Raw genomic sequence first — 13,925 nt, 5'->3', positions numbered from 1 at the left:
AGATGCACAATCGAGTGCATCCTGTCGGGCTGTATCACCACCTGATACGACAACTGCTCCACCCACAACCGTAAGGCTCTCCAGAGGGTAGTGAGGTCTGCACAACACATCACCGGGGGCAAACTACCTGCCCTCCAGGACACCTACAGCACCTGATGTCACAGGAAGGCCAAAAAGATAATCAAGGACAACAACCACCCGAGCCACTGCCTGTTCACCCCGCTATCATCCAGAAGGTGAGATCAGTACAGGTGCATCAAAGTTGGGACCGAGAGACTGAAAAACAGCTTCTATCTCAAGGCCATCAGACTTAAATAGCCATCACTAACATTGAGTGGCTGCTACCAACATACTGACTCAAATCTCTAGCCACTTTAACAATTAAAAATTGGATGTAATAAATGTATGCACTTTATATAATGTTTATATACTCTACATTACTCATCTCATATGCATGTACTGTACTCTATACCATCTACTGCATCTTGCCATCTTGATGTAATGTATCACTAGCCACTTTAAACAATGCCACTTTTATACGTTTACATACCCTATATTACCCATCTCATGAATATACTGTACTCTATACCATCTACTGCATCTTGCCTATGCCGCACCATCGCTCATCCATATATTTATATGTACATATTCTTATTCATTCCTTTACACTTGTGTGTATAAGGTAGTTGTGAAATTGTTAGATATTACTGCACAGTCGGAACTAGGGGCACAAGCATTTCGCTACATTCACATCTGCTACCAATAAAATGTGATTTTGATTTTAAAGACGTCAATGAAATGTGAAAATGGTGTCTCAGAGCGCACCGGTAGTGGCTCGAAGTACATCGGTGCCATCAATTGGCCTTCAAATTGGGAAATATTATCCCCATAACATGCACATGAAGACAAAAATATCTGAGAACATTCTCAGCATGCATTGGATAATACATTACATGTATTGGTACACCACCTGGCATCTCCTCGGAGGCTGTCACTATAAGTGGAGGAGGAGGTGCGGATGTTGAAGGGGTCCACTGAAGGGTAACTCTGCAGGGCCACAGCCAATCGCCTGTCAGGACACATACACACAACCGAACATGGGCAGACACTAAGGTCCACTGATCTAAAGAAGACTAGAACAGGAAAAAGCTTGGATGTTGACTGCACATTTTAAGAAAACAAAAATCCATTCGACAGCCTAAAGCAATGTGCTATCAAGTGGCTGTCTGTGTACAGGGCTCCAGACCAGCATTTTCCCCTGGTGCCACTTTTTCAGTTGGTAGCACCAGCTCACAGTTTGGTCACACCAAGTCCCCCCCCCCACAGCGTTAAGCAATAGGAAAATAAATGTGTAAATCGCTTTATAAAGTCATTCACCGTGCTTTAGATGGTATGATAGAATACTGAGATGTTAGGCTATTCAATAAATAAGTTGTTTAGTCTAACATGTCCAAGAATCCGGTGATTGTCATGAATTGTGGGTTGACAAAAGGGTACGGTTATATTTTACTCTTAAAATATGACTCCAGAATGTTGTTCAATGGAGATGAATTCACCTACTTTATGTGAACTAAAACCATATGTTAAGTATTTTGGGGCCAATTCACCACGAGGAAGTGAAAACACTTAACAGATTAGATCGCTAACACTAAATATAATACCCAGTGCTAGTAGCCATTTATTAAATCAGTAAAAGTAATGTCCTAAATTGTTTTTGCAATTGTAGCCTACTACCCTATGCACTCGCAAGGGCCGATGCGCATTCCACTTTCGCACGCTTCGTATCTCAAAGCCATATCAATTTCTTGCGATCGGTTGTAAAATAGTCTATTTGACAGTTTCAACAGTAGTTGCTTCCAAAACTGTGTTTTTCCAGCAATTCCCGGAGCGCACAACGGGCGGGGAGAGAGAGAGAGATCGGCTCACTCGTCACAGCAGCAGGCCCTAGTGAATCATGCACATGGGCTTGGCAGACACTTGCATTACAGGAATCGTAAGGATAAAGCACTTCACTGTTTGACCAAATCATGTTTTCAGGCAGCAAAAATGTTTTGAAACTTTTGAGTGAGGTGACCATGTAATGACTGTTAAGCTTGCGCCGATGCGACCAGTTAAGAATTTAATCTCTTACAGCCAAGTCAAAGGGTCGCAAAATGCGACTAAAATGATTGAGGTCTGGAGCCCTGCTGTGTGCGAGCGCACAACAGCTGTGCAAAAACTGACCTGTTCCTTTCCAGTGCAGCACACCCTTCGTCACACTCCAACCTGAGACGGAACACACACAGACATTAACATAAGCTGGAAACGGTACACTCGTATTTTGTACAAGGTAAACAACTATGTTTTGTATGCTATAAGCTTTGAGTCAGGTTTGGTCCCATCTTACTTGGCCTGTTTCATCTCCTTCTTAGTGATTAGACCGATGTCTACAGAGTCACCCAGCTGCATGTCAGACAGCTTACTGGCCATGGCAATGGCAGCATACCTACAGCACAGGGACACATAATGGGAACCACTGGTTGGCACTGCATGCACAGTCAAGTTCGGAAAAGTGAACATGGAATAAGTGAAAACTCTGGTTTAGAGCACGCAAGTTAGTTGTTTGATTCTACTGTACAGGCACATAAGGGCACACGCGCGCGCACCTCTGATGGGCACTGGCTGCCTCCGTGCACACTACCGTTTCCTTTCTCCGGCCGCAGTCACACTGTAGCGCCACCTGTGGGACAGACATGGAAACTCATGAAACCCTGGCCACAAGAAGAAGACTGCTGCTGTCCAACACGGCTGCCTGTATCTCCACGTCTGACCCATGTGCCCGAGTATTTGAAGAGCTACGGTCAATTCGGGGGAAATTTTCCACATGTTTACAGTCAGAATGTCACCCTAAATGTAGTGCAATCTCTCTATAGCACAGGTGCCACATTTTTGATTTAATTAGCCTTTATTTAACCAGGATAAAATCCCTCGAGTCAGTTGGTTGAACATGAAACTTTTTGTACCTTGGCAGCGCAGGTGTTGCGCGGGCAACTGGTGCCCTTGTGGCAAGGGGCGTTGCAGGGGTGGCCACAGTCGGCACGGGGCAGCACACAGGGCTGGCGGCAGGCGCCTTTGGCCAGACATTCTCCCCGGTGGCAGATGCGGCGGCAGCGGTGGAGGTCACACAGCAGCACCTTGTTGCAGGTCAGACCACAGGAGATGTCCTGCAGGTGGCACGGAATGTTGCTCCTTCGCTGCGGGGGAAGGCTTTGGTGAAGTATCCCAAATAGCACCCTATTCCCTATACAGGACACTACTTTTGACTACAGCCCATAGGGCTCTGGTCAAACAGAGTGTACTATTTAGGGAATAGGGTGCCATTTAGGGCACACGCTATACTTTCAAAGGGAAGCCGGTTGAAGGTTAGATCAATGCAGCCAATAGGCTAAAATCAGGAAAGTTACCTCATGCTTTCCCATGCACCACTTCTGAGTGAGGTAAGTACAGGGTGGGCACTTCTCCTCACTGTGGCAATTATGGAACACTGAGGACATAGACAGTATGAGACGAGCCCGAAGAAATGTTTCATCCCAAATGGCACTAATATATATATATATATATATATATATATATATATATATATATATATATATATATATATATATATATATATATATATATATATATATATATATATATATATATATATATATATATATCAAAGAAATCACTACAATTCACCTGGAAGACTGCAAGTCATATGACTTGCAGTCTTCCAGGTGAATTGTAGTGATTTCTTTGGTTCTAGAGGTAGCTTGATTCTTTACCTTGGTGGTCACACTTGTGCCTCCTGGTACACAGGTTCTTACACTCTAAGGGCTTGGTGCCACAGGCGATTGGGGGGAATAGGACAGTCCCCCCACAGTGGCACGCCAGCTCATCAAAACCTACACACAGGAAACAGGCAGGAAATCAGAGGGATGTGGCCTATGACAACCGGTCTGGCAGGTTACTTAGCTAATGGGGCCATGTGATCTCAATTATCAAGACACAGCATACTGTATCACACTAAGACATGTCAATAGGAGACAGTGAAAATTAAGTGGAAGTTAAGATTCACCCTCACTGGTATAGTAAATGGACTTCCTACCCTGTGAAATAGGATGTGCTCTAGACTTAAGCAAGATAAGATATGGTGAGGAACATTGCCATTTGAACCAAAAAGAATCGCAAAGCCTGGATAAAATGACTCAGGCATCTGTGCATCTGCTGGCATGTGAACATCTGTTGGCAGTGCCACTGGGAGTAGCACTGGGAACGTTGACTGGTACTCACTGGTTTGCCAGCAGGGTTGGCAGTTCCCACGGTGACAGAGCTCTTGGCAGCGGTGGAGGCCACAGTTGAGCTTGTAGCCACAGACCAGAGAGCATGTGTGTTCCACACCCTATGGGGCGGGGACATATGTCAGTGTGACACCAGCTAGATAGTAGGCAGGCACATCTGGATGCCCTCTGTAGTGCCATCAATTCATTCCTAATAACTACTACCAAATTCATTCAGGTAACTAATGTATGACTTTTACTTCCTGACTGTGTTCTTTACAAACTGGGTGCCACACACTGCTTTCTGTCACTCACCACACAGCACAGCTCGCCACATTTGTGTCGGCCACAGGAGCGCTTCTTTAGGCAGCGCTTCTCACAGGTAAAAATCAGTCCATCTACAATTGGGAGGAAGGAAAGAGATTAAATTAAGAAGACATTATGACAATGGATGAGGCACTTAAGTACAAGAGAAATCTACTTTTAGTAAGTACAGTGGCAACACCCCCCCCCCCCCCCCCAAAGAATGAAACAAATCTTACCTTCATTCTGGATGGTTGCACAGGGAACATCCTGAAAACAAAGAGTTGGTCTTCAGGGGTTCTCTTTGGTAGAACAGAATTACACCTCCATTTGCAACAGTGCGCATATACAGAACTATTGAAATTGGCGCTGGAGATGGCTGCCGTTTTACAATTCCTTAACCAATTGTGTTATTGTGCGTGTTTTTTCCCGTTATTTGTAACTTATTTTGTACGTAATGTTTCTGCCACCGTGTCTTATGACCAAAAAGAGCTTCTAGATACCAGGACAGCGATTACTCACCCTGTACTGAAGGAATACCTTTTCTTTAACGAGTCAGACAGGAAAGATTTACTTCAGCCGCCCGACAAGACCCTCATCCCCGTCATTCGCAGGAGAGACAAATATCTGGGACCAAGGTCCAGGTGCCTTGTAAGGATCCGGCAGCGAGCGGGTAATCTCCCTTTACCATCGGTCCTATTAGCCAACGTACAATCAATGGAAATTAAAATAGACGAACTACAATCACGTATGTCCTACCAACAGGACATTAAAAACGAATATCTTATGTTTCACGGAGTCGTGGTTGAACGACAACATGAATAAAATACAGCAGGCGGGTTTTAAGCTTTTTCGGCAGGAAAGAACAGCGGCCTCTGGTAAGACAAGAGCTGGCTGTCTATGTATATTGTAACAGCTGGTGCACTAAATCTAAGGAAGTCTCAAGGTTTTGCTCACCTGAGGTAAAGTAACTCATGATAAGCTGTAGACCACACTAGTCACCAAGAGAGTTTTCATCTAAATTCTTGAAAGCTGTCTATTTACCAACACAAACTGATGCTGGCACAAAGATCACTGAGCTGTATACCGCCATAAGCAAACAGGAAAACGCTCATCCAGAGGCGGCGCTCCTGGTAGCCGGGGACTTTAATGCATGTACACTTAAATCAGTTTTACCAAATTTCTATCAGCATGTTAAATGTGCAACCAGAGGTGGAGGTGGGGAGAAAAAAAAACAAAAAAAAACAAAAAACACTCTAGACCACCTTCACTCCACACAAACTCTTCCTCGCCCTCCATTTGGCAAATATGACCATACTTCTATCCTCCTGACTCCTGCTTACAAGCAAAAACTAAAGCAGGAAGCACCAGTGACTCGGTCAATAAGAAAGTGGTCAGATGAAGCAGATGCTATAGGACTGTTTTGCTAGCACAGACTAAAATATTCAGGGATTATTCCGATGGCATTGAGGAGTACACCACATCAGTCACTGGCTTCATCAATAAGTGCATTGATGACGTTGTCTCCACAGTAACCGTACGGCCATACCCAAACTAGAAGCCATGGATTACAGGCAACATCCGCACTGAGCTAAAGGATAGAGCTGCCGCTTTCAAGGAGCGGGACTAACCTGGCAGCTTATAAGAAATCCCGCTATGCCCTCCGACGAACCATCAAACAGGCAAAGGGTCAATACAGGACTAAGATCGAATCGTACTACACCGGCTCCGACACTTGTCGGAGGTGGCAAGGCTTGCTAACTATTACAGACTACAAAAGGAAGCACAGTCGCGAGCTGCCCATTGACACAAGCCTACCAGATGAGCTAAATTACTTTATGCTCACTTCTAGGAAAGTGACACTGAAACACGCATGAGAGCATCAGCTGTTCCGGACGACTGTGTGATCACGCTCTCTGTTGCCGATGTGAGCAAGACCTTTAAACAGGTCAACATTCACAAGGCAGCAGCGCCAGACGGATTACCAGGACGTGCACTCCAAGCATGTGCTGACCAACTGGTAATTGTCTTCACTGATATTTTCCACCTGAGTCTGTAATACCAACATACAGACCACCATAGTGTCTGTGCCCAAGAACACTAAGGTAACCTGCCTAAATGAGTACTGACCCGTAGCACTCACATCTGTAGCCATGAAGTGCTTTGAAAGATTGGTCATGGCTCACATCAACACCATTATCCCAGAAACCCTAGACCCACTCCCAATCTGCATACCGCACCAAAAGATCCACAGATGATGCAATCTATTGCACTCCAAGCTGCCCTTTCCCACCTGGACAAAAGGAACACCTATGTGAGAATGCTATTCATTGACTACAGCTCAGCGTTCAACACCATAGTACTCAAAGCACATCACTAAGCTAAGGACCCTGTGACTAAACACCTCCCTCTGCAACTGGATCCTGGACTTCCTGACGGGTCACCCCCAGGTGGTAAGGGTAGGTAAGAACACGTCCACCACGCTGATCCTCAACACAGGGGCCCCTCAGGGGTGCGTGCTCAGTCACCTCCTGTACTCCCTGTTCACTCATGACTGCATGGCCAGGCACGACGCCAACACCATCATTAAGTTTGCTGATGACACAATAGTGGTAGGCCTGATCACCGACAATGATGAGACGGCCTATAGGGAGGTGGTCAGAGACCTGGCCATGTGGTGCCAGGACAACAACCTCTCCCTCAATGTGATCAAGACAAAGGAGTTGATTGTGTACTACAGGAAAAAGACAGAATGGGAGAGTGCTCATCGACGGGGCTGTAGTAGAGCAGGTTGAGAGCTTCAAGTTCCTTGGTGTTCACGTCAACAAACTATCATGGTCTAAGCACATTAAGACAGTCGTGAAGAGGGCACAACAAAACCTATTCCCCCTCAGGAGACTGAAAAGATTTGGGGTCCTATGATCCTCAATAGGTTCTACGACTGCACCATCAAGAGCATCCTGACTGGTTGCATCACAGCCTGGTAGGGCAACTGCTCGGCCCCGCAAGGCACTACAGAGGGTAGTGCGTATGGCCGAGTACATCACCGGGGCCAAGCTTCCTGCCATCCAGGACCTCTATACCAGGCTGTGTCAGAGGAAAGCCCAAAAAACTGTCAAAGACTCCAGCCACCCTAGTCATTGACTGTTCTCTCTTCTACCGCACAGCAAGCGGTACTGGAGTGCCAAGTCTAGGTCCAAGAGGCTTCTTAACTTCTACACCCAAGCCATAAGACTCCTGAACAGCTAATCAAAGGGTTACCCAGACCCCTCTTTTACTCTGCTGCTACTCTGTTTATTATCTATGCAGTCACTAACTCTACCTACATGTACATATTACTTCAACAACCTCAACTAACCAGTGCCCCCGCACATCAACGCTGTACCGGTACCCCCTGTATATAGCCTCACTATTGTTTTTTTACTGCTGTTTAATTATTTGTTACTTTTATTTTCTATTTTTTTTTACTTAACTTATTTTTTCTTAAAACTTCGTAAAGTATTCTTGGTTAAGGGCTTGTAAGTAAGCATTTCACTGTAAGGTCTACACCGGTTGTATTCAGTGCATGTGACAAATACAATTTGATTACATTTGAAGACTTTCCCTCACGATACAAGCATGATACAAACACCATATATGTACAGTACTCCTTTTTGGGGACTAACATTGATCTTCGAACCACATCTGCATTTGATGGTGGAGGTGAGTGTGCAGGGGCCACAGCAGCCCTCGTGGCACAGCTTCTCACAGATGTGGATGGTCTCTGTAATGACATGGGAGAACAAGTCAACACATTTAAATCCCATAGAAAGATCATACCTGTGGACACACTGTCGGTCTTACCATTGGATCCACAGGGCAGGGGCTTGTTGCAGGTCTTGCCACAGGAAGGGATGGGGTCAGAGCAGCTGCGGCGCTCAGGGTAGCCCAGCTCCAGGAGCTTGGCCAAGGCCGTCTGCCCACAGGGGCAATTCCTCACCAGCCTGGGGGAGCGTGGGCACGGCTGGCACGGCCCACGGTGGCACACCTGCTTGCATCGGTGGGCCTCACAGTCCAACATCCTGGGAGCGAGAAAATCTTGCGAATCAGAAAATCAATCAATAATATACAAGGCATGATTGGAGCAAGGAAAAGGATGCTCCGCAAATCTGGCTAAGACATTACTGACTAATCTTCAGGCGGAAAGAGATCATATTCTCAAAGTAGCAAACTAAAAAGTTACTTTCTATCTGCTGGTTAGAACGTACTTGCCACATGCTTTCTGACAGGAGAAGTGTCCAGAGCCGTCAAAGCAGTCTTTATCCGTCCCACACAGCACCTCCCGATAGACAACGCCACAGAAGCACACTGCAATAGCACGTCAGCAGGTCAAAGGTTAAGAAAAACAGGAGACTGCATCAGTGTAACGCATTACCACAGCTAAGAGATTGAGACCAGGACAAAGTCATCGCTATTTTTTAGATTATGTGGAACTTCTTGTAGTATCTCACCTTGCTGGACCTGTAGTTGGCACGGCTGGCACAGTCCGCTGTGGCACGCCTGGGTGCAGGTGTGTTCGGTACAGTTGAGGATCAAGTCACACTGCTTGTCACAGTGGATGGCAGTGGCCTGGCCACACCGCATTGGCTGACTGCAGAGAGAAGTACGGATGTATTTTACTGTGAGTGTTTGGGCTGAGGTGCAAAGTTTTTCCTATACCAATTGTTAAACCTTAGTAATAGTGACACAGAAATGACGAACATTTGGCAGCCTAAGCTAAGGTACAGTTGAAGGCTGAAGTTTACATACACTTGGTTGGAGTCATTAAAACTCATTTTTTAACAACTCCAAAGTTCTTGTTAACAAACTGTAGTGTTTGCAAGTTGGTTAGGACATCTACTTTGTGCATGACAAGGCATTTTTCCAACAATTGTTTGCAGACAGATTATTTCACTGGATCACAATTCCAGTGAGTCAGAAGTTTACATACACTAAGTTGACTGTGCCTTTAAACAGCTTGGAAAATTCCAGAAAATTATGTCATGGCTATAGAAGCTTCCGATAGGCTAATTGACATCAGTTGAGTCAATTGGAGGTGTACCTGTGGATGTATTTCAAAGCATACCTTCAAACTCAAGTGCCTCTTTGCTTGACAGTATGGGGAAATCAAAAGAAATCAGCCAAGACCTCAAAATACATTTTAGACCTCCACAAGTCTGGTTCATCCTTGGGAGCAATTTCCAAACACCTGAAGGTACCACGTTCATCTGTACAAACAATAGTACGCAAGAATAAACACTATGGGACCACACAGCCATCTGACCTCTCAGGTAGGAGAAGTGTTCTGTCTCCTAGAGATGAACGTGTTTTGGTGCGAAAAGTGCAAATCAATCCCAGAACAGCAAAGGACCTTGTGAAGATGCTGGAGGAAACAGGTACAAAGGTATCTATATTCACAGTAAAACGAGTCCTATATTGACATAACCTGAAAGGCCGCTCAGCAAGGAAGAAGCCACTGCTCCAAAACCACCATAAAAAAAGCCAGACTACGGTTTGCAACTGCACATGGGAACAAAGATCGTACTTTTTGGAGAAATGTCCTCTGGTCTGATGAAACAAAGATGGCCATAATGGCCATAAAGACCATCGTTATGTTTGAAGGAAAAAGGGGGATGCTTGCAAGTCGATGAACACCATCCCAAACGTGAAGCACGGGGGTGGCAGCATCATGTTGTGGGGTGCTTTGCTGCAGGAGGGACTGGTGCACTTCACAAAATAGATGGCATCAAGCGGGAGTAAAATTATGTGGATATATTGAAGCAACATCTCAAGACATCAGTCAGGAAGTTAAAGCTTGGTCGCAAATGGGTCTTCCAAATGGACAATGACCCCAAGCATACTTCCAAAGTTGTGGAAAATGGCTTAAGGACAACAAAGTCTAGGTATTGGAGTGGCCATCACAAAGCCCTGACCTCAATCCTATAGAACATTTGTGAGCAGAACTGAAAAAGCATGTGCGAGCAAGGAGGCCTACAAACCTGACTCAGTTACACCAGCTCTGTCAGGAGGAAGGGGCCAAAACTCACCCAACATATTGTGGGGAGGTTGTGGAAGGCTACCTGAAGCATTTGACCCAAGTTAAACAATTTAAAGGCAACGCTACCAAATACTAATTGAGTTTTTGTGAACTTCTGACCCACTGGGAATATGATGAAAGAAATAAAAGCTTAAATAAATCATTCTCTATTATTCTGACAGTTCACATTCTTAAAACAAAGTGACTGACATAAATAAGACAGGGAATTATTTACATGGATTAAATGTGAGGAATTGTGAAAAACTGAGTTTAAATGTATTTGGCTAAGGTGTATGTAAACTTCCAACTTCAAATGTATGTAAATAAACAGTGGGTAAGTTATTACAATGTAGTTTTGTCCAAGTCCCAAAAGGTACCCTATTCCCTATATAGTGCACTACTTTTGACCAGATCCCTATGGGCCCATTTTGGGACGCAAACATGAGGTCAAGAGGATATACACTACCTGGTTCTTCCACAGATGCAGGCTTTGGTGACAAAGGCAGGACACTGTGGACAAGGTCCGGGGTGACACAAGCTGCAGAGAGAACCACAGAGGCGACACAATCAAGACAACCACTTCATGTTGTTGAACCACAGATTGTTATGTGGTGGTGGGATGAGGTTCGTTATGTATGGGTTGGGTTGTGTCTCACATGTTACAGGGGTGCTTGCAGTCTGCTCCGCTCCTCTTCTTCCCACACATATCTCCACAGCTGTGTGGGATCTCGCTACGCTGGAACTCCGGGTTGGTCACTTTGCCTGTCAATCACACCAGAATAAGGAAACAGTACAGAGAAAGAACTCTGGACAAGGAAATGTATTTCTACTACTTGTTTATTTTATCAGTTCAGTATCATTAAGATGATTATTTGTTTTGTACCATGGCATTGTTGAATACTCTTGATTGTCTTGAAGGGCATTCTAGAGCAGTGGTTCTCAACTGGTTTTGCCTTGGGACCCAAACTGAACCACGTTGTCTCAGTCATGAACCAATATTCGCATTGCGAAAAATAATCAATATACAATCTGGAAAACTATTTTTAATGCTGTATTGAAACTAAATGTAGAAATTATAAAACAAGGGACCAACATGCCCACCTCTAATTGTCAATAAATAAATTTTGCCCATACTCTTGATGAAGAATGTTAAACTCACTGGTATGAGACCACTAAATCAACCAAAAAAGCACTACTAATAGCTCTATTGAAAATATATATTTTTCTGGAATTAAATAATATTTAAAAAATGTAAGTTCATTTTCTTTTCTACACACTTTCTACCTGGTTTAACTTGTTTAAGTTCAGACCTGAGTATTTGTTAATACATTCGTTTATATTTATTATTACTTTTACTTAGACACCTGCGACCCATTCAAAAACTCACTTGGGTCGCAACCCACAAGTTCAGAATCGCTGTTCTAGAGCGTGCATTATTTCCTTGTAATGCATGGTAGAATTAAATGGCTATGAAGTGCATTCTTACATGTTCTATGTTTGAGCAGCTTTTGAAAGCAAAAGTTGAATTGAAAACATTCATTGTTGAATTCGATTTTTATAATATCAAGCTAGGATTGATGGTTTGGTTAGCTAAACTAGCAAGTCTGTTTGGTTACCAAGGCAACTATTATCATAGCTATCTAGTACACTTGCAAGCTACTTCAGTGGATGTTGAACACATTTCTAATATGTTAAATCATAGCCTGGGGTAACATGTAAACGGTCTCTGGAAAATAATGCAGCGCCACGGAAGGTGCAACTCCACGCATTAGCCATTGTATTATACCGTAGGGAATTACACAACGGGTGGATCTAATCCTGAATGCTGATTGGTTAAAGACCTCCCATTCCAGGCAGTGTCTATTCCACAAATTACCACCGGCTAAATCTATGACGTTAAAATGACTATTTAATCTGTTCCATCTGACTGCGCAATCCACGGTCTCATCAGCCCAACCAGGCAATTTATAAACTTGATCCCCACTATAGAAATGTATGTAGACATTCTTACATTTCTTTTAGACTAACATTTAGTTTTCAACAGCGGAGATTTGTCGAAACCTTGCGGTCGGTCTCTATGACATTTTAATAATTGTTTCAAAATTCAAATGCAATCCCCAGCTGTTCCATAGTAAAGAACGCATCAGGAGTTGGGATGAAACAAGCAGACAGCATTTCTCAGCCAGTCAAAATCATGAATCAGCTGGCATCATTTATGGATATATACAAAGAAATGTCCATTGAAAAAAGGTCAAAGTGCATCCAGTTTGCAGTCTTTCCAGCTTTAGTTTGAAGTGATTGTGATAGCTGTGTTGTTGGCTAGCTCCTTTGAACAACAGTGTCCTGACGGGAGAGCGAAATTGCACCTCATAAGCTCATTATTATGGATGTATCAAAATAAATGTCTCTGGAAAACAGCTTGAGCAAATGCAGCTACTTTGCTGTTATTCTGGCTGCACTTTTTGACATGACTAAGTTAGCTACAGTTGGCTGGCTAGCAAGCAAGCAAGCAAGGGATAAGAACATTGCCAGTCAGTATGGCAATGGAACATTTAGAACAAACGTTACAGAACAAAAAGTCTGCACGACTGGGTTACGTCTCTAGCAACCGAACTGATAGAACAAACAACCAGTTGGCTTGGGTTGCAACTAGGGCTGTGGAGGTCACAAAATTGTCAGTCGGTGAATGTCAAGCAAATAATGGTCGGTCTCACGGTAATTTACCATTAACATAAACACATTTAGTATCCCCTGGCAAACCACACATTTTAAAAAGTAATAAATCCATGTAATATAGCCTAGGTCCTGATGTGCCAAATGGCTGTGGAAAACACTTTTATTTAGCAGATAAGATTTGTTTACAATTAAATCATAGCCTGGGATAACATGTAATTTCGTGGCATTATTTTATAGTATGAAGAATACAATTGAACAAAGCAAAATAAAATTGACATTTTCTCCAAAGGATTTGAGGGAGTGCGCACATGCATCTATTCTGTGTTGAGATGTTAACAAAGAAATAGGTACTCCCATATGCTTAATTTAGAGTTATTAACTGTAGTTCTACAAACATACAAAAGATGTTCTACTAAGCTCTGCTTAGTTTTTTGCTCAGGCTGTACACACTCCAATTGTCCCTCATTCACAATTTGACAAGCGCTTGATAATGCCTTGAATTTCCCGGCGGCATCCCCTTTTGTGGGCCGTAATCGGGGACACAACTGGGCGCTGACGAAAACAAGATGAGTAGTCCTAACAAACAGCGA

At 43.8% G+C, this 13,925-nt stretch overlaps 1 protein-coding gene across 5 annotated transcripts in view; it reads right to left on the bottom strand.

The window, feature by feature from the left end:
- Positions 1–13,925, bottom strand: part of LOC110535646 (transcriptional repressor NF-X1) — a 30,330-nt gene that overhangs the window by 8,128 nt on the left and 8,277 nt on the right. For 3 of the 5 annotated variants that reach the window (XM_036935380.1, XM_036935381.1, XM_036935379.1), the window contains exons 5-20: positions 11,316–11,421; positions 11,126–11,197; positions 9,095–9,234; positions 8,852–8,951; positions 8,448–8,665; positions 8,270–8,367; positions 4,844–4,874; positions 4,617–4,699; positions 4,315–4,423; positions 3,807–3,926; positions 3,444–3,523; positions 3,003–3,233; positions 2,646–2,719; positions 2,387–2,485; positions 2,224–2,265; positions 971–1,069 (exon numbers count right to left, since the gene is read on the bottom strand). In XM_036935380.1, the coding sequence (XP_036791275.1) occupies positions 971–1,069; positions 2,224–2,265; positions 2,387–2,485; positions 2,646–2,719; positions 3,003–3,233; positions 3,444–3,523; positions 3,807–3,926; positions 4,315–4,423; positions 4,617–4,699; positions 4,844–4,874; positions 8,270–8,367; positions 8,448–8,665; positions 8,852–8,951; positions 9,095–9,234; positions 11,126–11,197; positions 11,316–11,421 (1,702 nt within the window). Of the gene's footprint in view, positions 1–953; positions 1,070–2,223; positions 2,266–2,386; positions 2,486–2,645; positions 2,720–3,002; positions 3,234–3,443; positions 3,524–3,806; positions 3,927–4,314; positions 4,424–4,616; positions 4,700–4,843; positions 4,875–8,269; positions 8,368–8,447; positions 8,666–8,851; positions 8,952–9,094; positions 9,235–11,125; positions 11,198–11,315; positions 11,422–13,925 lie in introns of all 5 variants that reach the window. The other 2 variants (XR_005034621.1, XM_036935382.1) reach the window with 1 other exon arrangement.

The sequence above is a fragment of the Oncorhynchus mykiss genome, chromosome 11, assembly GCF_013265735.2.
Source record: "Oncorhynchus mykiss isolate Arlee chromosome 11, USDA_OmykA_1.1, whole genome shotgun sequence".
NCBI classification, from domain to species: Eukaryota; Metazoa; Chordata; class Actinopteri; order Salmoniformes; family Salmonidae; genus Oncorhynchus; species Oncorhynchus mykiss.
This window is presented reverse-complemented; position numbering and strand designations above follow the sequence as displayed.